At 44.8% G+C, this 22,256-nt stretch overlaps 1 protein-coding gene across 4 annotated transcripts in view; it reads right to left on the bottom strand.

The window, feature by feature from the left end:
• SPTLC3 (serine palmitoyltransferase long chain base subunit 3) overlaps positions 1–9,979 on the bottom strand; it is a 91,862-nt gene extending 81,883 nt beyond the window's left edge. For 2 of the 4 annotated variants that reach the window (XM_069768782.1, XM_069768783.1), the window contains exon 1: positions 9,823–9,969. Coding sequence is in view for 2 of the 4 variants with exons in the window: in XM_069768780.1 (XP_069624881.1) it covers positions 9,823–9,849 (27 nt within the window). In the remaining 2 variants the exon portion in view is untranslated. Of the gene's footprint in view, positions 1–9,822 lie in introns of all 4 variants that reach the window. The other 2 variants (XM_069768780.1, XM_069768781.1) reach the window with 2 other exon arrangements.
• Between the last annotated feature and the right edge of the window lie 12,277 nt (positions 9,980–22,256).

Genomic DNA, 22,256 nt, shown 5'->3' on the forward strand with positions numbered 1-22,256 from the left:
AACACAACATGGCGTCCGATCACAATTCCAGCCAATTCTGCATTGAAAAAGTCAAACGGCGCTCCTTGCCTTCCGAGCTCTGCCGTGTGCCCAAACGGTGGTTTACCAAACATATGGGGTATCGGTGTACTCAGGATAAATTGCACAACAACTTTGGTGGTCTAATTTCTCCTGTTACCCTTGTGAAAATAAAAATTTGGGGGGCAAAAAGATCATTTTTGTGGAAAAAATATGATTTTTTTTATTTTCACGGCTCTACATTATAAACTTCTGTGAAGCACTTCGGGATTCAAAGTGCTCACCACACATCTAGATAAGTTCCTTAAGTGGACTAGTTTCCAAAACGTTGTCACTTCTGCGGGTTTCCACTGTTTAGTCACATCAGGGACTCTCCAAACACGACATGGCATCTGATCTCAATTTCAGCCAATTCTGCATTGAAAAAGTCAAATGGTGCTCCTTCCCTTCTGAGCTCTGCCGTGCGCCCAAACACTGGTTTACCCCCACATATGGGGCATCGGCATACTCAGGACAAATTGCACAAAAACATTTGGGGTCTAATTTCTCCTGTTATTGAAAATAAAAAATTGGGGGAGAAAAGATAATTTTTGTGGAAAAAATACAATTTTTTATATTTATGGCTCTACGTTCTAAACTTCTGTGAAGCACTTTGGGGTTCAAAGTGCTCACCACACATCTAGATTAGTTCCTTAAGGGGTCTAGTTTCCAAAATGGTGTCACTTGTGGAGGGTTTCCACTTTTTAGGCACATCAGGGGCTCTCCAAACGTGACATGGTATCCGATCTCAATTCCAGCCAATTCTGCATTGAAAAAGTCAAACAGCGCTGCTTCTCTTCCAAGCTCTGCCGTGCGCACAAACAGTGGTTGACCCCCACATATGGGGTATCGCCGTATTCAGGAGAAATTGCACAACAAACTTTATGATTCATTTTCTCTTTTTACACTTGTGAAAATAAAAAAATTGGTTCTGAAATAAAATGTTTGTAAAAAAAAGTTGCTTCAGTTCCTGTGAAGCACGTAAAGAGCTAATAAACTTTTTGTATGTAGTTTTTAGCACCTTGAGGTGTGCAGTTTTTAGAATGGTGTCACTTTTGTGTATTTTCTGTCATGTACACCCCTTAAAGTTACTTTAAATGTGAGATGGTCCCGAAAAAAAAATGGTTTTGTAAATTTTGTTGTAAAAATGAGAAATCGCTGGTCAGTTTTAACCCTTATAACTTCCTAACAAAAGAAAATTTTGTTTCCAAGATTGCGCTGATGTAAAGTAGACATGTGGGAAATGTTATTTATTAACTATTTTGTGTGACATATCTCTCTGATTTAAGGGCATAAAAATTCAAAGTTTGTAAATTGCTAAATTTTATTTTTTTTTGCCACATTTCATTTTTTTCATAAATAAATGCAAGAAATATTGAAGAAATGTTACCACCATCATGAAGTACAATATGTCACGAAAAAACATTCTCAGAATTAGCGGGATCTGTTAAAGCGTTTCAGAGTTATAACCTCATAAATTGATAGTGGTCAGAATTGTAAAAATTGGCTTGGTTATTAAGCTGCAAATTGGCTCTGTCACTAAGGGGTTAATAATAATAATTAGGAAGGAATTTGACACCGAGCACCTTCACTAATCAGCCGATACCTGATATAGTACGGTGTATGGAGGTGGTAAACCATAGTCTTAAACACTGCAGTTGTGTTTTGACTTCAGTGGCTGCTGTTCCAGGTATTATCTGATCATGGAAGGTGGATGTCAGACCTCCATCAATCTGATATTAATTACATTGGGCGAAGGTTGAAAACTGTTCTCTAAACACCCTCTTACTAGAGACTTAGACATTCATATCATTACGTCCTTCAGTCCCTTTTATTTTTTACTATGTCAGTTCTCTGTTTCTTATGTTGGGCATACTACCTATGTTTTAATATTATGTAATTATTCCACTGATTCTGTATGTTTGCATCTGTTTTTAGGAGAGTGAGTACTCTTCCATAAACAGATGCAGGAATGTTAAGGATGTGTTCCATCTGGTGTAGCCCTGGTCATTATCCCTGTGCAAACTGCTGGAATACCTAAGAAACTGTCTGAAGTGGTACTCTATAGCAGTGAGGTATGCACTGCCTGGATAAATGTGTGATTGCAATGAGTTAATGATTCTTATTGATTTATTGATGCACTTGACAGATGGGTAAGGTAGAGCATAGGGGTCAGTGTTAGGACACATCAAGAACATCAGATGATATAAATTCTTCTGTTTCCCATCAGTCAGAGATAGCATGTGAGCAGGTCAGAGCTTCATGCTGTTTGAGTAGCCTGCAATGCAATTTAGTGGGGGACATGTATACTTGTCTACTACAGACTTCCAGACAAGCAATTACTTCCATGGAATTTTCAAAGTCTGAGGGCGCATTCAGAAGGCCATATAACGTGGACAAGGATCGCATCACAGTGTAGGGACTGGCCAGTGGCTCTCCTGACCCAAGCGTGACAGCTGCATAGAAATACATGCTGTCACGCTCGGACCAAGAGAGCTGACGACCAGTCTGAGCATTGTGATGTGATCGTTATCCGTTTTAAACAGTCATCTAACTCTGACCTAAGCCTGAGTTTGAAAAGTAGACAAATCCCACAGTAAAGAGCAGTGCCGGAAGGAGAATTAAACCAAGTTGTTCACTAAGATGAGAAAAGACTAAGGCCTGTTTGAGAGGAGGTTCTGAGGCTGAAAACATGAAGAGTCAAAATCAGTGCCACAGAAGTGAGACAAATGGGGTGGCAGTCACATAAGAAAGAACTACCCATGGGTAAGAGAGAACCGATGGAGTGCTGATAGTGAACATGTTGCTGAGCGCACTGTGAAAAGAGCGCTGAAAGCAAAGTGGAACGAGTGAACAGACTGTCATTTCTGCTGTTCGGTAAAAATATAGAGCAACATTAACATATTTTCCAGCATTATTGGAAGTATTAGGACATTTACATCCCAGCACCAGTCCCTCCCAAAAACACTCCAACCCAGCCAGATGACTGACTTTAAGGCTATGTCCCTATAGTCAGTAATCGGCAGCGCTTTGGATGCAGCCCATGTCCGCTGCTTCCAAAGCGCTGCCGGCATTGGGACGCAGGTGATTCCGCATGTGTTCATTGAACCATAAACAATCAACACGTCCAATTCATTGAACGGGTGAAATTTATCTTGTGGAGACTCGTTAAATTGACATGCTGTGGTCTGGATAAATGCAACACATGTCTGTCTCCACAGGTAAGCCACGGGTGTCAGTGCACGCATAGTGGAGATGGGATTTCTTGAAATCCCATCCATTATGCTGCAACATCTAGCCACTGCGGTTTGGACGTTGCGGATGTATGCAGCGTCCAACTTGCAGCGCTTACTAACCATGGGAACATACCCTAAAGGAGCACTCCCATTAACGTTTTTTTCTAATTAGGCCAGAGTCTCCCTGCTGAGAGTCGCATAAGTGTAATGCTAGTACAATCCAATTTTTCACACCTAGCATCCGAATTTCCCACGGTGCTCGCACCGACGTCACATAGGTGAACTGAGCTCATTGGCCATGAGCTCGCAGGATCCATCAGACGGCACCGCGAGCAGGAGAACTTTCTCACGCTTGCGGTGCCCTCAGACCAGGGAATAGCAGTTCACAGGCAGACACTGAGTACACGATACTCAGTGTCTACTGGATGACAGGCTGTATGGTCACATCACGCAACCATACAGCCTGCCATCTAGATGTAGCTGAGCTAGACCCATCATGGGACAAATAGATTTTTCTGCGGAAAAGTGAGGAATATTGTTGACTGTTTTTTTACATCTTTTCCAGATGACGAGGGCATCAGGGAAATGGGCGATGTCATAAGTATGGTTTAATTAAGATGATTAAAGGAGTCTGTGTCTTTCTTTCAATTAAAGGACTTTTTCTACATGTCTATTTTTCATACAATGTGACTATGAGGTTAGTAATGGGGGCGTCTTATTGATGCCTCTCCTTTACTTACCTCGGGGCTTGATGTCATCTGACAATACAAAGGTGACATCAACCCCCCCCAACTCTAACCCCACTTGCCACCACTACAGGGCAAGTGGGAAGAGGGAGGCTAAGTACCAGAATTGGTGCATCTTAGAGATGCCTTTTTTTCTGGGGCGAATGAGAGCTGATGTTTTAAGCCTGGGGGGGCCAGTACCCATTGCCCTTTCCTAGGCTATTAATATCAGCCCGCAGCTCTCCACATAGCCTTTGCTGATTATTAATTATAGGGGGACCCCACGTCATTTTTTTAGGGTCCCTCATTTGTGGCTTGTGATGTGACGAGATACGGTGTCCACCGCTAGTCTCACATCACAAGCCAGCGGTTACCGGTCACATACCCGGTCTCTTCTCATAACAGGGAAAACATAGCCCTTCGCTCACAGGAGCGTACACTCACTATAAACAACACTATTTATACGTAACTGATGAAGGTCAGATTAACGACCTAAACGTTTTTTTCTTGCTGGTAAATAAAACCGCTTTCACGTACAAGTTGAGTGCCAGGTTTCATTTCATATTGCCTGTGAGATGGAAGCAGAGAGGAACCTGCAGATGTGTCCGGTATAATCACACACAGCTCTGCATTGAGATCGGGAGAGCAGAGAGCGGCCATCACACATCACACTGGTAACTCCCCTTCATGTAAAGTAATCTCTGGAGGCCGAGTTATCCTCCAGGCACCATCCGCCCCAGAGCCCGGAATAGGTCATTTTATTTAAAGTTATAAGAGATGATTTATCAACAAGGCATCTGATATGAGGCTTACATGCATCACTCTCCTCAACAGTATACAACCTAAATGCCCATATTAATAGTTTAGATAGGCAGATTCCCTTTACCGTCCTGTTTTAGTTTTTACTCATTGGAAGGTCTCTTGTGTTTTATTGCCCCTACTTCTCTGTCTGGGGATCCCCCATACAGACTGGAGGTTATTGTTGGTGGCACACACTATAAAACCAAATAAACCCTTACAAACTATCCTATGGATAGGTAATCAATATCTCATTCCTGGACAATCTATTTAGTGCTATCACACCACAGTCAATTGATGATTTTTCGCTTTTGTTTTCTCATCCCCTTCATCCAAATGCAGTAATGTTTTTATTTTTCCATCCACATAGCCATATGAGGGCTTGTTTTTTGCAAGATGAGTTGTACTTTTGAATGACACTATTCACTGTATCATGTGATGCACTTTAAAGCGGGAAAATTTTTTGACTGAATTGAAATTGCACACAAAGTGCAATTCCACAATTGTTTTTTATTTACCAGATTCACTATAGAGTAAAACTGACCTGGCAATATCATTCTCCAGGTCAGTACAATTACACGGATACCAAAGATGTATAGTTTTTTGTTCTAATTTAAGAGGTGAATATACATTTGGAAATTTGTAAAAGAAAAAAATATTGCTTGTGTGGCCATTTTCTGAGACCCAAATGTTCAAGATACGGGGTTGTGTGGGGGCTTATCCTTTGTATCCTTAGCTGATGTTTTTATTGATACCATTTTAGAGTAGATATGATGTTTTGATAGCCTATTATTCCAATTCACTGCAATGTACTGCTATGCTTAGTCTTTCACAGGAGCATCATCATTACAGCGCAGAGGTCTTCAGCGGACCCCAAGCTATCATGGCAACCGATTGGTGCCCCATGATCACTTCACGGGCGCAGCGATGGTAGTGGGGAATGACGCTCCACCCTGCTGATACATGTTAAATGCAACTCTCAGAGATTGACACTGGCATTTAACAGGTTAATAGCCATGGACTACACTCCACTCCACCTGCAGCTGTTAGAGGCAGATGATGGCTGATTAAACAGCCATCATCAGCTAGGGTAGATGTAGGCTCGGCTTGTGAGCCGGCCTCAAAGTCAGGGACAAGACAATATGATATAAATGTATGTCATATGTTGTGAAGGGGTTAAACATTCTCCTTTCTTCCTCTCACTGTAGAAAGATGTAAACTTCCTGCTTGAATCAGTGTCAATGGTGCTGTGAACACTGGTGTTTATTAGCTAGCAAGCATTTCTACAGAAACAGACAGCTTGTAGTTCCCTGTTTGCAGAAGATAATCATCTTATTTGTATTGTATTTCTCCATTCTTTATTTAGACAGTTTTCTCATTATCCACCATGTGGAAGGGAATGGGTGTAGTGATTCACCTGCTATTGAGTCACCTGCTACTCTGTCATATATTAAATGAAGCTAAACAACGTTGAGCATTAACTTTTTAAATTCTAGATTGGAAATCCTAATTTACATACTAAGTGCACACAGAGGTGGACACTGAGAGCAAAGTCCCCCTGTGTGAGAACCGTGCATAGGCGTGCTCCTTAACATAGTAACATAGTAACATAGTTATTAAGGTTGAAGAAAGACTTTAAGTCCATCTAGTTCAACCCATAGCCTAACCTAACATGCCCTAACATGTTGATCCAGAGGAAGGCAAAAAAAAACCATGTGGCAAAGAGTAAGCTCCACCTTGGGGAAAAAAATTCCTTCCCGACTCCACATACGGCAATCAGACTAGTTCCCTGGATCAACGCTTTATCAAGGAATCTAGTGTATATACCCTGTAACATTATACTTTTCCAGAAAGGCATCCAGTCCCCTCTTAAATTTAAGTAATGAATCACTCCTTACAACATCATACGGCAGAGAGTTCCATAGTCTCAATGCTCTTAAGTAACACATCATACAACAAAACATGTGCACACATTGGGCAAGCCTAGCGCTCATGTCACACAAGAACATCGCACACATGAGACTCGTTACAGAAGTTTGTACACAACCGCGCATGTCATACAAGCACAACGCACCCATTGGTCTTGTCGGGGGAGTATCTAGGGGGGCTGTCTAATGTAGCGGTCTGTGATGTCTGTAAGGCGGTGGCATTATGCTGCCCCCTGGAAGTGGGATTCACTTGTTCTCCAAGCCGGTTATCAAGCTGAGATCTGAAAATGAAAAACTCCTGCAATCAATTGTTCTAGGGTCTTTTCAACACTTTGTCAGGAGAGTATTTAAGTAACATGATCACGTGATCACACTGCTGATGTCACTCATGCGCCACAGAGGAGGACAGTCGACAGTAAGGTGACAGGAAGTGTGATGGACAGTATGGGGAGGAACGTGTGAGGAGACAGTATGGGGGAGAAAAGTGGGGGATGACAGTATAAGGGGAGAAATTGTGAGGAAACAGTATGGTGGGAGAAAAGTGTGAGGGCAAAGCATGGGAGGAATAGTGTGAGGAGACAGTAGGGTGGGCAAAAAGTGTGAGGGGACAGTATGAGGGAAAGAAAAGTGTGATAAGGCCCCTGTACACATTAAATTAACATCATATAAACCAGCTTTATCAGCGGGATCGGCTGACAATCTGTGAAAGTGGTCCAGTTGACTCTCTCCTGACAGATGATGATAAGAATCTGACATTCTGAGATCTCACAGCTAGAGGAGCCAGTCAATGGCTCTTGTGCGGCTCTCGTAGAGAACTCAGGAGCACTCATCAGTGCAAGCACCTCCTGTGTAAGAAGGAGTCGGAAGAGATAGCTCCCTGCTGAACAGTGCAGCTGTCTATACTGTATGGGGCTCCATACAGTGGAAACCACACAATCACAAACACACTCGGCATGTGCACGGTTATCAATGCACAAACCACATCATAAGCCTGCCAGTAAAGCAATCGACATAGTATAAATAATTACAACATCTAGTGCTGATCACTCAGATGTTAAATTATGCAGATAGAAAGTTCCTCCCCATTTTATTAGCCCCACCCATTGACTGCACTAAGCCCCATTCAAAAGGAATTGTGAACGTCCCGCGGCAACAGGTTACCACCAAGTCTATTAAATAGGACATAGGTATTCCTTATAAAATAGTATTTGTTCAGGGCCCACCTCCCCTCTGGACTTGTAGATCAGTGTGCTGTCTGTGTGGGTCTGAAAATATTCATACTTTAACTAGATCTTGAAAGGGTTCTCTAGTATCCACAGCTGAGCTTCGAGTGCTGCTAGTAACCATTTAGGTGATACTGTCAATCTCTGCTAAAAATATTTACATGGAGTGGTTGCTGACCCACTGCAACACCATTGCAGGACACCGATGGATTACTATGGCATCCGGGAGCCAACTGAAGTCCCCTGTCTCTGCCATCTTGGTACTCCTGTGAAGCTCAGCTAAAGTCAGTGCTTCAATGGTGACCCCTAATTTACCCTATATGCTGCAATATAAGCAATCAAATGGTTGAAGGTTCCTGACTCTTAAAGCACCACTCCAGTGTTTTTTTTATTGCACCGTTGGAGTGGTGCTTGACATGTAATTCCCATGCCCCCTGTCTCATACTCACCTGGTGCCACCTTCAGAATTTTACAGCATTGCTCCAGTTGGTCTCCGGCTAAAAGTGATATGCCGGCAGCCCCAGTGTTTCATGGAGCGAACCAGAGATCACTTTACAATACATCTCTAGGAGAGCTTCGTTCTGGCTCTTACAGACTTGCATTGAGCTCTTGTGACGTAACTGCAGACCCTGGCCAGTCAGAACTTATGGGCACAAGATGGCGCTGCGGGACCGGAGCGGCGTCTGTAAAAGGTGAAGTCGCTGGAAGGCGAATATAAGAACGGGTGCAGGGGGATTACATTTAAAGCGCCACTCCTGCACCGAAACAAAATACTGGAGTGGTGCTTTAAGGAGACTAAAAATGTAAGGAAAAAAAAAAAAAAAAAAAGTTTAAAAAGTATAAATATTCAAATCACTGCATTTTTCCTTACCTAAAAATAAAGAAATTAAAAAAAAGCATATTGGCTATTTGGTACTGCCGTGTCTATAAAAATTCGAGCTATCAAAATATACATTTAATCAACTCATATACTAAGCACCCTACAGGTGAAAAAATAAAATCAAAATGCTAGAATTATGTATTTTTTGGTCATCACTAGGGATGAGCGGACCCATGGAACTTCGGGCTCTGGCACCCTACAGTTCAAGTACTAAAACTCTACTCGAACTTGAACCCAAACTCCACTGAAAACAATGGGGACCCAAACTTTGGATCTGGAAAATTCTCTCTTTCTCGAAGTCCATGTTCGGAGTTTAGCACCGGAAACACCGAGTCCCTAACAAAAGTGTAAAAAATATTATATGTACCCCAAACTGGTATTAATCAAACTGCGATTTCACCATCGAAAAGAACAATTCCTCACACCGTGCCCTCGAAAGAAATATTTAAAAAAAATATGGGCCTTGATCTTGAAAGATGGAGGAACAAGACACCATGATTTTACAAACCTCTGAATTGTTTTCACCACTTAAATCGAAAAAACAAATCTATACAAGTTTGGTATCTCAATAATCATACTGATCTGGAGAATCATTTTTACCATGCAATGAATACCGTAAAAGCAAAACCCAAAAATCAGTGGTAGAATTGCATTTATTTTTTCACCATTTCATCCCACTTGGATTTTTCCCCCCGTTCCTGTGCACTATATTGCAAAATGTATGATGTCATTCAAAACTACATAAAAAAAAACGTAAGCCCTCATACTGCTATGTAAGCGGAAAAATAGCAAAGTTATGGTTTTTGGAAGAAGGGGGAAAAATGTAAACGTAAAAATAAAAATTGGTTGCAGAGGCATAAGGTTAAGGAAATATGCAATGACTGACCATATACATTTGCTATATTTTATCCAAAATCATTTTTTTTCAGACATAATAAAAACTTAACAGGTAGAATTAGTATAGAAATATCTTACCTTCATAGGCTGATCTGTCTTTGCCATTCTCCTGGCCCTCCTCAGCCAGTCTGACTGCTCGTCAGTCTGGATTATTCCTGTGCTAGACTCTGGACATTGTCATCTTTGCTTTATATATCCTCGCTAGTCCCAAGACTTATCACAACTGTCTTCACCAGTGGTGAACCAGCAGCTGCCATCTGTACCTTAGCAAATCAGCATTCAGCATGTTTGCCTGTGCTGCCCAGTACCTGGCACTGCTATTTACAAATATGAGCTTGGCATCCGGCCCAGCCATAAGGAAGTGCAACTCTGGAACCATAACTGGCAGTAAGACTCATGATCAGCATTCTTTGAAAAGGCAGCCGAGACATAAAATGTATCAAAAACACCAGTGTGTAAAAGAAAAAAATACCGTACCATTGTACAATACAACATATTTCCCTTATGTAGATGACGTCTGCAGAGCGGATACCTGGATTCCCAGCCATCAGAAAACATTGCAATCTTTTAGCCAAGTATAGTTATTATTAGATGAATTTCCAGAATGTTTGTCCGCTTCTCTTTTTGCAGCTCACTAGTATAATCTGCAGTTTGTGATATTTGGCTTCCTGCAATTTGGGCTCCTGCAGACGACGAGTGCTATCCTTGGTTGTGACAGATAGCACTCATGCCCATTCTATGGGGTCGTGCACTGCACATGCCTGATTTTTCCTTCACACTGAGTGGTCCAAGGTATAAAAGAATGCAGCGTGCATGATTTGTCTCAGAGAATCAGATGGCACTCAACAATTCATGTCTATGGGTCCGTGAAAAAAATCAGACTGCACTCGGGTGACATCCGACTGCTGTCTGGTTTTCATGTACTGTAATAATGGAAAAGGTGGAGAAAGTTTTTTTTCCTCCCCATCTTTGAGAAAATCGGATCCCACTTTGATCAGACTCTGATCACACGCTGATCAGAGTCTGGTTAGCATGATCGGGCGGTTTTTCTCAGATGGGGAGAAAACGGTTGTCTACACCTCACTTTAAGGGATAACCCCCATGATAACTCCCATGTTTAGAAGTTATCAACCATCCATTTATAGTATAGTTGATAACTTGCTGATTGGTGGGGATTCAGCCGCTAAGACCCCCATCGGTCCTGAGATTGATGCTCTGCATAACCCTGTTTCAATGAAGTAATGGAGGTACTGTACATACACATGACAGCTCCACAAATTCTGTATGTGACTACCAGGAGAATTAAAGGGACACTGTCACCTGAATTTGGAGGGAACAATCTTCAGCCATGGAGGCGGGGTTTTTGGGTGTTTGATTCACCCTTTCCTTACCCGCTGGCTGCATGCTGGCTGCAATATTGGATTGAAGTTCATTCTCTGTCCTCCATAGTACACGCCTGCGCTGTGCAAGATTGCCTTGTGCAGGCATGTACTACAGAGGACAGAGAATGAACTTCAATCCAATATTGCAGCCAGCATGCAGCCAGCAGGTAAGGAAAGGGTGAATCAAAAACCCCAAAACCCCGCCTCCATGGCTGAAGATTGTTCCCTCCAAATTCAGGTGACAGTGTCCCTTTAATGGTATGATGCATCGGCGATAGATGCCACTTGCACAGGCACCAGTACCATTTTGATGTAGCCAAATTTGCTTTTGCTCTAGCAAAATGGTGCGTTCCAATAGATGCTACTGTGGAGCACCCTACCAGGGCAGCGGGGTACTCGGTGCCAGGTTCGGTCTTAAAGGGGATGTCACGGTGGCTGCGACCCGGTCCGTGGCCCTGGGGGCCCAATTAAAGGGAAAGGTCTTTAAAGGGATTTGTAATGTCTATTGTTTGTGATGCCACCTGTGGTATTCGGTCAGTAGGGACCGACGCTGATTAAAGGGGTCCTCGGGGGTGATGTTGTTTCAGCAAGATGGTAACGCTTCCCACAGGTGAAGCGGGGTCCCCAGGGCTCCCAAGGAAAGATGGTGTATGCCGACGAATAAGTGGAGGACATAGAGTTTGCAGTCTTTTACCTGGTTTACTGATGACAGCAGTCGTCAGTCCAGGGTACCAAGTGTAGGGTAGCTGTAGTCCGGCCGGCTTGGAGGCAATAGGAGATCCCTCTCCCGGGTGAGGTCTGTAAACCTTTCCTACTTGCGCCAGATGGCGAGGTCCCTGTGGCTTAAAGCTTGCTGGCAGGGTGCCTTCTCTCCTGTCCTAAGACAGATGTCTGTACGATAGGCAGTTTGAGCCTGTTTATAGGATCTCTTAGATGACCTGGCTCTTAAGGTCACTACTTCACCTCAGACTTATTACAGGCAATTGACATATAATACTATGCCCTCCGGTTCTGTTGCATGTCCTGGAGAACAACACGACCTCGGGCTCCCGGTACCCAGTTCTGCGCTCTGGCTTTCAGGGTGTCCTTCCGCTGTTCCCCTACTGAGCCTCTTCCTCCTCTGTGCTTCTTCCCTCTAAGCTCCTCCACAATTCAACTCTCCTTCTGCTTCTCTTTCCAGGGGTAGCAGCTCCCTCGTGGCTGCTCGGCCCCAACGTCTGCTTCAGACGTCCTTATGCTCTCTTGGAGACCAACTGTCTCCCTCTACTGTCTCCCTCAGATTAGCTAGCTCCTCCTCCAGACCAGGATACATAAAGTGTAAGAAAGCTCCCTTGAATCCGGGTCTTGAGCTCCCCCTCTTTGCCTAGATTTAGATATATTGAATGTGAGTGCCTTACGTGATAGATAGAATCCCCCTTGCCTCCAAGCATGACATCACCCTCCCGGTAGGGAAGGCAACATCACTGCAGCGTCCGGCTACCTGGGGTGCTGCAACTGCAGTGCCCACCAGGGCAGTGGGATACTAGGAACAGTGTCGGACAGTACTTAGGGGAAGTCACAGGGTCGTGACCTGACTCCGTGGCCCTGGGCGTGCAATAAAAATGCAAGGGGGAAAGTTATTTGGGATTGATTTGTGACGCCACCCATGGTGTTTGGCAAGGGATGGCCGACGCTGTGGTTCAGGTCCACTGGGGCCGATGGTGATGCAGTAAAGATGGTACACCTACCCACAGGTAGAGTGGGGCCCCAGGGCAGATAAAAGGTGTAAATTGAAGTTTGAAGTTATAGTACTGCAGAGGTGACGCAGTAAATAATTCTGATGACACAGCGGGGTGCAGTCTTCGCACTTTACTCACAGTTTGTGGGTTACAGTCACCAGCTAGGTGCTGTGTTCTCCGGGTCAGTGGTCTAGCCAGCTCTCAGGTAATTTGGGGTTCACTTCTCCGGGGCCCCCTTTTTTTGCACCTTTCCAGGTTGTCTCACTCTGCGCTGGCTCCCGCCCTCCTTACATACAGTGTCCCAAGACAGCAGCCTCAGGTCCTGTCTGGCGACGTCCTCCTGGTCCCCTTGACCCTATGCGGCTGCCTTTTTAGTGAGTGTGTGTAGATTTGGCTGTGGCACATACAGACACCACAGCCTTTGGTTTGCTAGCTGAGGCCTACAGTCTCTCCACTTGTCTGGGGCCGGTCCCCCACTGCGACCTGGTCCCTCCACCCAACTACGGTTGGTGTGGATTCAGGCATCACCGGTGGATTCTTCACTTCCCTGGCCCCTAGGACCCCTTCTCTTTCTGGAGCTCCTCCTTGCTCACTCCTCTCATTCTTCTCCTCACCAACTCACTAACTCTTCTGACTGACAAACTCAGCCTCACTCCTGTTTCCATAACAACCCTTCACTTCCTCCACCCACACCCTCTACCTAGTTCCCCCTCCAGCCTAAGATGGGACCCTGCCTAAATAATGTCCACCCAGATCCCCTGGCCTGGAGTGGTGTGGTGTTGGATGCTAGTGTGCGGGTACCGGGTATTGCCCCCTCCTTACCCGAGAGTGGAGTACCACACCTCTGGCTGCGGTGCAGTACCTCTGTGGCGACTGGACCCTCAGGGGCGCCACACTACTGTGCCAAAGGTAGCATCTAGCCCAATTTTTTTTCTCCAGCAAAATTGCACTAATGGCACTCTTGTGCAGTAGCATGATATATGCTACCTCGCAAGTGCCTTCTGTGCCATTTTGATTAAGATAATTTTTTTTCTCTCCACACAATACTATATGAATAAATCATAAATGAATATATACAGTATATACATAATAGCCATTGTATCATGCTACGGTGCAGGCATCAACATCGACGCCATTTTGGTGAGTGTGCTGGCATTCTGACAGGATCCAGAAGATTTTTCCCCACTCACTCACCCCCTTTTTTGTTGATCATTACTGTCGCATTGCTTTATTGAAGGGAGGTAACACTTAGCCATCTGGCTGTGTGATCTTTTTAATTTAACAAAGGACTGGTTGATCGACTTGAGTCAAGTAAGAACTGAGTCGTTAATGTTTAATGATAAAGTTATATGGTATTTATTTGGTTAATATTGAATAATATCCTTAATAAACACTGCAGCATTATTTATCCAACCTGTTGCTGATTTTTTATTCAATTTATGATAATTAAAGGGAACCTGTCACCAGGTTTGGCCGATAAGAGATACGGCCATCACCTTTCAGGGCTGATATACAGTATTCTATAATGTTGCATATCAGCCCCCAACCCTACCTGCAAGAGAAGAAAAATACGTCTCATTATACTCCCCTGCTGGACGGTTTGGTCCGATGGGCGTCGCTGGTCTTGGTCCAGCACCTTGCATCTTCTTACGATCCCTGTCCTTCTGCTTGCTTCATGTGGATGACACATCCCTTCGTCATCTACACAGTCTCCTCGGCACAGCGCTCCTGCCTGTCGAGGGCACAGCAAAGTACTGCAGTGCGCATTTGTCTGGGCTATTTGACCTTTCCCGACACTTGCACACTGCGGTACTTTGCTCTGCCCACAACAGGGCTGAGAAGTGTGCCTGTGCAGGAGCTCTGTATTATGGTTTCCGGCGCGCACTGACAGCTTGTTCCTGTGTTCAGCGGTCACGTGGTAGCGCTCATTAAAGTAATGAATATGTGCTCCACGCCTATGGGAGTGGAGTTGTGTCTATATTCATTACTTTAATGAGCGGTACCACGTGACCGCTGAACACAGAAAGAGCTGCAGGCACCAGAGACCATCTGAGAAGCAGGGACATTCAGAAACCACGTCAGGAGGGGGTGAGTATGAGGTGACCGCCACCACTTCTGCCGCTCTCCATCCCCCGCCAACCCCCTGGGACAATAGCTTAAATATAAGCCGAGAGGGGCACTTTCAGTGAGTATATACGGTACTTATTTTCCATAAAAGTTTTACTTTAACCCACATTTTTTTTTTAAAAAGATGACAGTGGAAAATGGACCCCAAAATTTGTTGTGCAAATTCTTCTGAGAGCACCAATACCCAATATGTGGTTGTAAACTACTGTGTTTTCCAGAAGCAAGCACCAGATGATATTGCTGAGTGAAAACTGCAAATCAGGCATTTTAGTGCCCAGTACATTGTAGTGCCCAGTATGTTGTAGTACCCAATACATTATGCCAAGCCCATGCTTCTAGAGACATACTCCCATAAATTACACAGACTCTTATTGCTATGGAAATGCAAACATGTAAACGTTAAATGAAGTTTAGACACACTGTGGGACTCAGAAGAAAGAGGGACATTTGAATTTGGGAGCGCAGAATTTGCAGAATTTCTTTTGGGGGGCAAGGAGCCATTTTGCTTTTCAGTTGCCTTTGTCCTACAAGCAGAGTGGAAACCCCCTATATTTCCTTTAACAGATGATGGACCTGAGTGCAGACTTGCTTTTTTGTGGAAAGAGCTGAAGCTTTTATTGGAAACATTTGACATAATGTTTGGGATCACATTTATCCGGTGCTCTATGCTGAGCACTTACATAGGAGTTTCCATCTAAATCTACAAGTGACATGATTCAGATAACACCCCCCCGAGTGATCTATTCACTATAATGAGGCAGCAGAGTTACTTTGGACTCTGTCTGACCTCTGTTCAGTTTTGTACTTCTTTTCAGAAGTGCACACAACTGTGGCCAAACGCGCTTTTATGCACGTCTAAAATGACGAACACCGCCGAACCACAGGTCAGACAGCGTCCACAGTGTCTACATCATCCTCATTATAGGTAATCTTCCCCCAGTGGTTCCATCCGAATCATGTATTTCAATGATTTACACGGAAATCCCTGTGTCAGCACTTAGCGTAGAGTGCAGAATAAATGTGAGCCGAGTCTTACTGCGATCTTTGGGAGGCAGAATGGAAAAAAATCAACAGCAGGTAAAGAATTGGCTTTATTTATTTTCTACACCATTTCGCGTGTGGTATATATATATTTTTTAAAATGTTTTTCATTTTTTTAAAACTTTTATACTTAGTCCCTCTATGGGACTTTCACTTTTACCACTTCGATCGCTGTCGTAAAGCATTGCAATGCACCACCATTGTTCTGATTTATAACTTTCAGTTCTGCACTGACACACAAGCTTGATAGACCATGCACTCAGCATGGTATAACAAACTTGCTAGTCTGGTGTCCCAGATGTCGTCATGACAACCTCAGGTCACCATGGCAGTGATGGGGCCCTCACGATCACTTTGTGGGAGTGCTGACTGGAGGGGATATGGATTGAAGCACTAGCATGAGAAAAAAAAATGCTGCATGCTGAGATTGACAATGTATATCAGATGGCATGCACCCATACAAATCTATGGTTGTGTACAAAACATCAGACTGCACTTCGATGTCTTCTGAGTGCAGTCCGATATACATCGACTCACAATGGAGAAGTTAAGTTCTTGATCTTCTCCGCACCTGTGATGCAATTCTCACATGATAGAGAATTGGATCACAGTCAAATGACACTCGGCTCACACTCACAGTAGTGTTTGAGCCAAGAGTCATTTGTCTATAGCATCCGATGATTCTCTCTTGCAAGTGTGAGTGAACCCTTTTACTAAGCTTCAGAGAAGTACCAAGTAGGCAGCAACGGGAGCCGAAGGGGCTCTTACCTTGGGGTTTCAGACTAAATCCCCACAAAAATGCAATTCAAACAAAATGCCTACTTCCATTTACTGATGCAAGAAAAGCTGTCTGTGGATGGATACCATGCTTGGCATAGGTGTCTTTCCTTCATAGGATGCTGCCCTTCCCGTGGTTATTCCTTCCCGGTGAAAGGCCTGGCTATTCACTGCTTGCGTCGAGAAACACGTGATGGTGTCTCCGCAGCTTCTTTTCTTGCATCTGCATATTTCCCATAAGGGATGGGGGCAGTGTTCTGGAATCACTGCGTTGAGAAACACGTGATGGTGTCTCCGCGGTGTTGGATGTTTTGGTCTCCCCGAGGCCAATCATCTGTGCCTTTACTTCCATTTACTATAATAAGGTAGATGGAGACACAGTTTGACCTCTGTTCTGGTGGTGTCTGTATTTTTAGTGCATAAAAGTGTGGTCGACCACAGGGCCGGTCTGGCCATCTGGTAATTCTGCAAATGCCAGAAGGGCCTGTCTGGTCATGGGCCGCCTTGTCTGCTACATTGTTAACAGAATCTATGTTCTCAAGACACCCATACTGTTAAGAGTTGTGATGGAGCACAAAGTCGCTGACTCCGTCACTTACCCCAGCAGGCCATGGGTATCATTAGACATATTGGTCTTGTAGAAAATCTTCCTTTCCTCCATCCAGGGTAATATTAGTAATATATTCCATCTGGTGCTTGGGAACAGGGACAACGTGGGCCTGTGTGATTTCAAATGCCAGGACTGAATTTGAGCCCCAGTCCGTACCTGGGTCGACCACCAAACAGTGGATGGCTAAAAAGACGGGACACTGCACTGCTGGGACAGAGGTCAGAGTTGAAAGTTACTCCTATGTCTCATTATAGTAAATGGTTCCATGAGTAGTTTCATCTGCATCTAATTTTTTGGGAGTCTAGATAGAAACCCTGATGTACCATACCATAAATGTGAACATAGCTTTGAAAGTAATCAAAAACGTTGTGTACCCCAAAATCATACCAGTAAAAATTACATCTCATCTCAAAAAACAACCCCTCCCCCAGGACCATCGTGTGTCAATGTAAAAGTAATGTGGTTCCATATCACAGGTAAATCAACGACTCTGGAAAAAGAGCTTGGATCCTCATAAAAATAAAATCCTGAGAAATCTTTACTCCCAAATCCAAATGGTCCCCTTCCTTCTGAGCCCCATAGTTTGCCTAAACTGCAGGTAGCATACATATGTTTGGTATTGCTGTTGTGGGAAGAACCCACTTTAACCCCTTAGCGACCGCCGATACGCCTTTTAACGGCGGCCGCTAAGGGTACTTAAACCACAGCGCCGTTAATTAACGGCGCTGTGGAAAAAGTCCATAGCGCCCCCCAGAGGCCGATTTTCTCCGGGGTCTCGGCTGCCGAGGGTAGCCGAGACCCCAGAGAACATGATTCGGGGTTTTTTTAACCCACCCCGCATTTGCGATCGCCGGTAATTAACCGTTTACCGGCGATCGCAAAAAAAAAAAAAAAAAAAAAAGCGATCTCTTTTTAATTTCTCTGTCCTCCGATGTGATCGCACATCGGAGGACAGAGAAAAGGGGTCCCAGGTGGCCCCCCAATACTCACCTAGCTCCCCCGATGCTCCTCGTGTCTCCCGGTGGGCGCCGCCATCTTCAAAATGGCGGGCGCATGCGCAGTGCGCCCGCCGGCCGGCACCGGGAGAATCTTTGGGGTCTCGGCTGCCGGGGGTAGCCGAGACCCCAAAGAGCATGATCGGGGTCGGTATTACCGACCCCTGTTTTGCGATCGCCGGTAATTAACTGTTTACCGGCGACCGCAAAAAAAAAAAAGAAAAAGTAAAGTGTAATTCTCTGTCCTCTGATGTGATCGCACATCAGAGGACAGAGAAATAGGGGGATTCGGGGACCCTAGCATACTCACCTAGGTCCCTGGATCCTCTTGCTGCTCCTCCTGGCCGCCGGCAGCAGAACATGGCGGACGCATGCCCAGTGCGCCCGCCATCTGTCTCCATCTGCCGGCCGGCAGGAGAACAGCAGTTGGGGCTAAAATTAGGGTTAGGGGTAGGGTTAGGGTTAGGGGTAGGGTTAGGGGTAGGGTTAGGGGTAGGGTTAGGGTTAGGGGTAGGGTTAGGGGTAGGGGTAGGGTTAGGGGTAGGGTTAGGGTTAGGGGTAGGGGTAGGGGTAGGGTTAGGGGTAGGGTTAGTGGTAGGGTTAGGGCTAGGGTTAGGGGTAGGGTTAGGGCTAGGGTTAGGGTTAGGGGTAGGGTTAGGGGTAGGGTTAGGGGTAGGGTTAGGGGTAGGGTTAGGGGTAGGGTTAGGGTTAGGGGTAGGGTTAGGGTTAGGGGTAGGGTTAGGGTTAGGGGTAGGGTTAGGGCTAGGGTTAGGGCTAGGGTTGGGGCTAAATTTAGGGTTAGGGTTGGGGCTAAATTTAGGGTTAGGGTTGGGGCTAAACTTAGGGTTAGGCTTCTTTCACACTTACGTCGGTACGGGGCCGTCGCAATGCGTCGGCCCGACATACCGACGCACGTTGTGAAAATTGTGCACAACGTGGGCAGCAGCTGTAGTTTTTCAACACATCCGCTGCCCAATCTATGTCCTGGGGAGGAGGGGGCGGAGTTACGGCCACGCATGCGCGGTCAGAAATGGCGGATGCGACGTACAAAAAAACGTTTCATTGAACGTTTTTTTGTGCCGACGCTCCGCCAAAACACAACTGATCCAGTGCACGACGGACGCGACGTGTGGCCATCCGTCACGATCCGTCGGCAATACAAGTCTATGGGCAAAAAACGCATCCTGCGGGCACATTTGCAGGATCCGTTTCTTGTCCAAAACGACCGATTGCGACGGAATGCCAAACGACGCAAGTGTGAAAGTAGCCCTAGGGCTAGGGTTAGGGTTGGGGCTAAAGTTAGGGCTAGGGTTGGGGCTAAAGTTAGGGTTAGAACTGGGATTAGGGTTAGGGTTTGGATTAGGGTTGGTATTAGGGTTACGCTTGGGATTAGGGTTAGGTTTGGGATTAGGGTTAAGGTTAGGGTTGTGATTAGGGGTGTATTGGGATTAGGGTTAGGTTTGAGGTTAGGGTTGAGATTAGGATTAGGGGTGTGTTGGATTTAGGGTTTTGATTAGGGTTATGGTTAGGGTTGACATTAGGGTTGTTTTGGGGTAAGGGTTGTGATTATGGTTAGGGTTAGTGATTAGGATTATCGATGAGGTTGGGATTAGGGTTAGGGGTGTGTTGGGGTTAGGGTTGGAGCTAGAATTGGGGGGTTTCCACTGTTTAGGTACATCGGGGGTCTCCAAACACGACAGCCAATTTTGCGCTCAAAAAGTCAAATGGTGCTCCCTCCCTTCTGAGCTCTGCCGTGCGCCCAAACAGTGGGTTACCCCCACATATGGGGCATCAGCATACTCGGGATAAATTGGACAACAACTTCTGGGGTCCAATTTCTCTTGTTACCCTTGTGAAAATAAAAACTTGGGGGCTACAAAATCTTTTTTGTGAAAAAAAAAATATTTTTTATTTTCACGACTCTGCATTCTAAACTTCTGTGAAGCACTTGGGCATTCAAAGTTCTCACCACACATCTAGATAAGTTCCTTGGGGGGTCTAGTTTCCAAAATGGGGTCACTTGTGGGTGGTTACTACAGTTTAGGTACATCAGGGGCTCTGCAATCGCAACATAATGCCCACAGACCATTCTATCAAAGTCTGCATTCCAAAAAGGCGCTCCTTCCCTTCCGAGCTCTGCCGTGCGCCCAAACAGTGGTTTACCCCCACATATGGCACATCAGCGTACTGGGGATAAATTGGACAACAACTATTGCAGTCCAATTTCTCCTGTTACCCTTGTGAAAATAAAAACTTGGGAGCTACAATATCTTTTTTGTGGAAAAATTTTTTTTTTTTATTTTCACGACTCTGCATTCTAAACTTCTGTGAAGCACTTGGGCATTCAAAGTTCTCACCACACATCTAGATAAGTTCCTTGGGGGGTCTAGTTTCCAAAATGGGGTCACTTGTGGGTGGTTACTACAGTTTAGGTACATCAGGGGCTCTGCAATCGCAACATAATGCCCACAGACCATTCTATCAAAGTCTGCATTCCAAAAAGGCGCTCCTTCCCTTCCGAGCTCTGCCGTGCGCCCAAACAGTGGTTTACCCCCACATATGGCGCATCAGCGTACTCGGGATAAATTGGACAACAACTATTGCAGTCCAATTTCTCCTGTTACCCATGTGAAAATAAAAACTTGGGGGCTACAATATCTTTTTTGTGGAAAAAAAAATATTTTTTATTTTCACGACTCTGCATTCTAAACTTCTGTGAAGCACTTGGGCATTCAAAGTTCTCACCACACATCTTGATAAGTTCCTTGGGGGGTCTAGTTTCCAAAATGGGGTCACTTGTGGAGGGTTTCTACTGGTTAGGTACATCAGGGGCTCTGCAAACGCAACATAATACCCGCAGACCATTCTATCAAAGTCTGCATTCCAAAACGGCGTTCCTTCCTTCCGAGCTCTGCCGTGCGCCCAAACAGTGGTTTACCCCCACATATAGGGTACCAGCATACTCAGGACAAATTGGACAACAACTTTTGGGGTCCAATTTCTCTTGTTACCCTTGTGAAAATAAAAATTTGGTGGCTAAAATATCTTTTTTGTGGAAAAAAAAATATTTTTTATTTTCACGGCTCTGCATTATAAACTTCTGTGAAGCACTTGGGCATTCAAGGTTCTCACCACACATCTAGATAAGTTCCATGGGGGGTCTAGTTTCCAAAATGGGGTCACTTGTGGGGGATTTCTACTGTTTAGGCACATCAGGGGCTCTCCAAACGCGACATGGCGTCCGATCTCAATTCCAGCCAATTCTACATTGAAAAAGTAAAACGGCACTCTTTCTCTTCCAAGCTCTGCGGTGCGTCCAAACAGTGGTTTACCCCCACATATTGGGTATCGACATACTCAGGAGAAATTGCACAACAACGTTAGTGGTCTAATTTCTCCTATTACCCTTGTGAAAATAAAAATTTGTGGGCAAAAAGATCATTTTTGTAGAAAAAATGCAATTTTTTTTTCACGGCTCTACGTTATAAACTTCTGTGAAGCACATGGGGGTTCAAAGTGCTCGCCACACATCTAGATAAGTTCCTTAAGGGGTCTAGTTTCCAAAATGGTGTCACTTGTGGGGGGTTTCCACTGTTTAGGCACATCAGGGGCTCTCCAAACGCGACATGGCGTCCAATCTCAATTCCAGCCAATTCTACATTGAAAAAGTAAAACGGCACTCCTTCTCTTCCAAGCTCTGCGGTGCGCCCTAACAGTTGTTTACCCCCACATATTGGGTATCAGCGTACTCAGGAGAAATTGCACAACAGCTTTTGTGGTCTAATTTCTCCTGTTACCCTTGTGAAAATAAAAATTTGTGGGCAAAAAGATCATTTTTGTAGAAAAAATGCGATTTTTTTTT

This window comes from Ranitomeya imitator, chromosome 5 (assembly GCF_032444005.1).
Source record: "Ranitomeya imitator isolate aRanImi1 chromosome 5, aRanImi1.pri, whole genome shotgun sequence".
Lineage (NCBI taxonomy): Eukaryota > Metazoa > Chordata > Amphibia > Anura > Dendrobatidae > Ranitomeya > Ranitomeya imitator.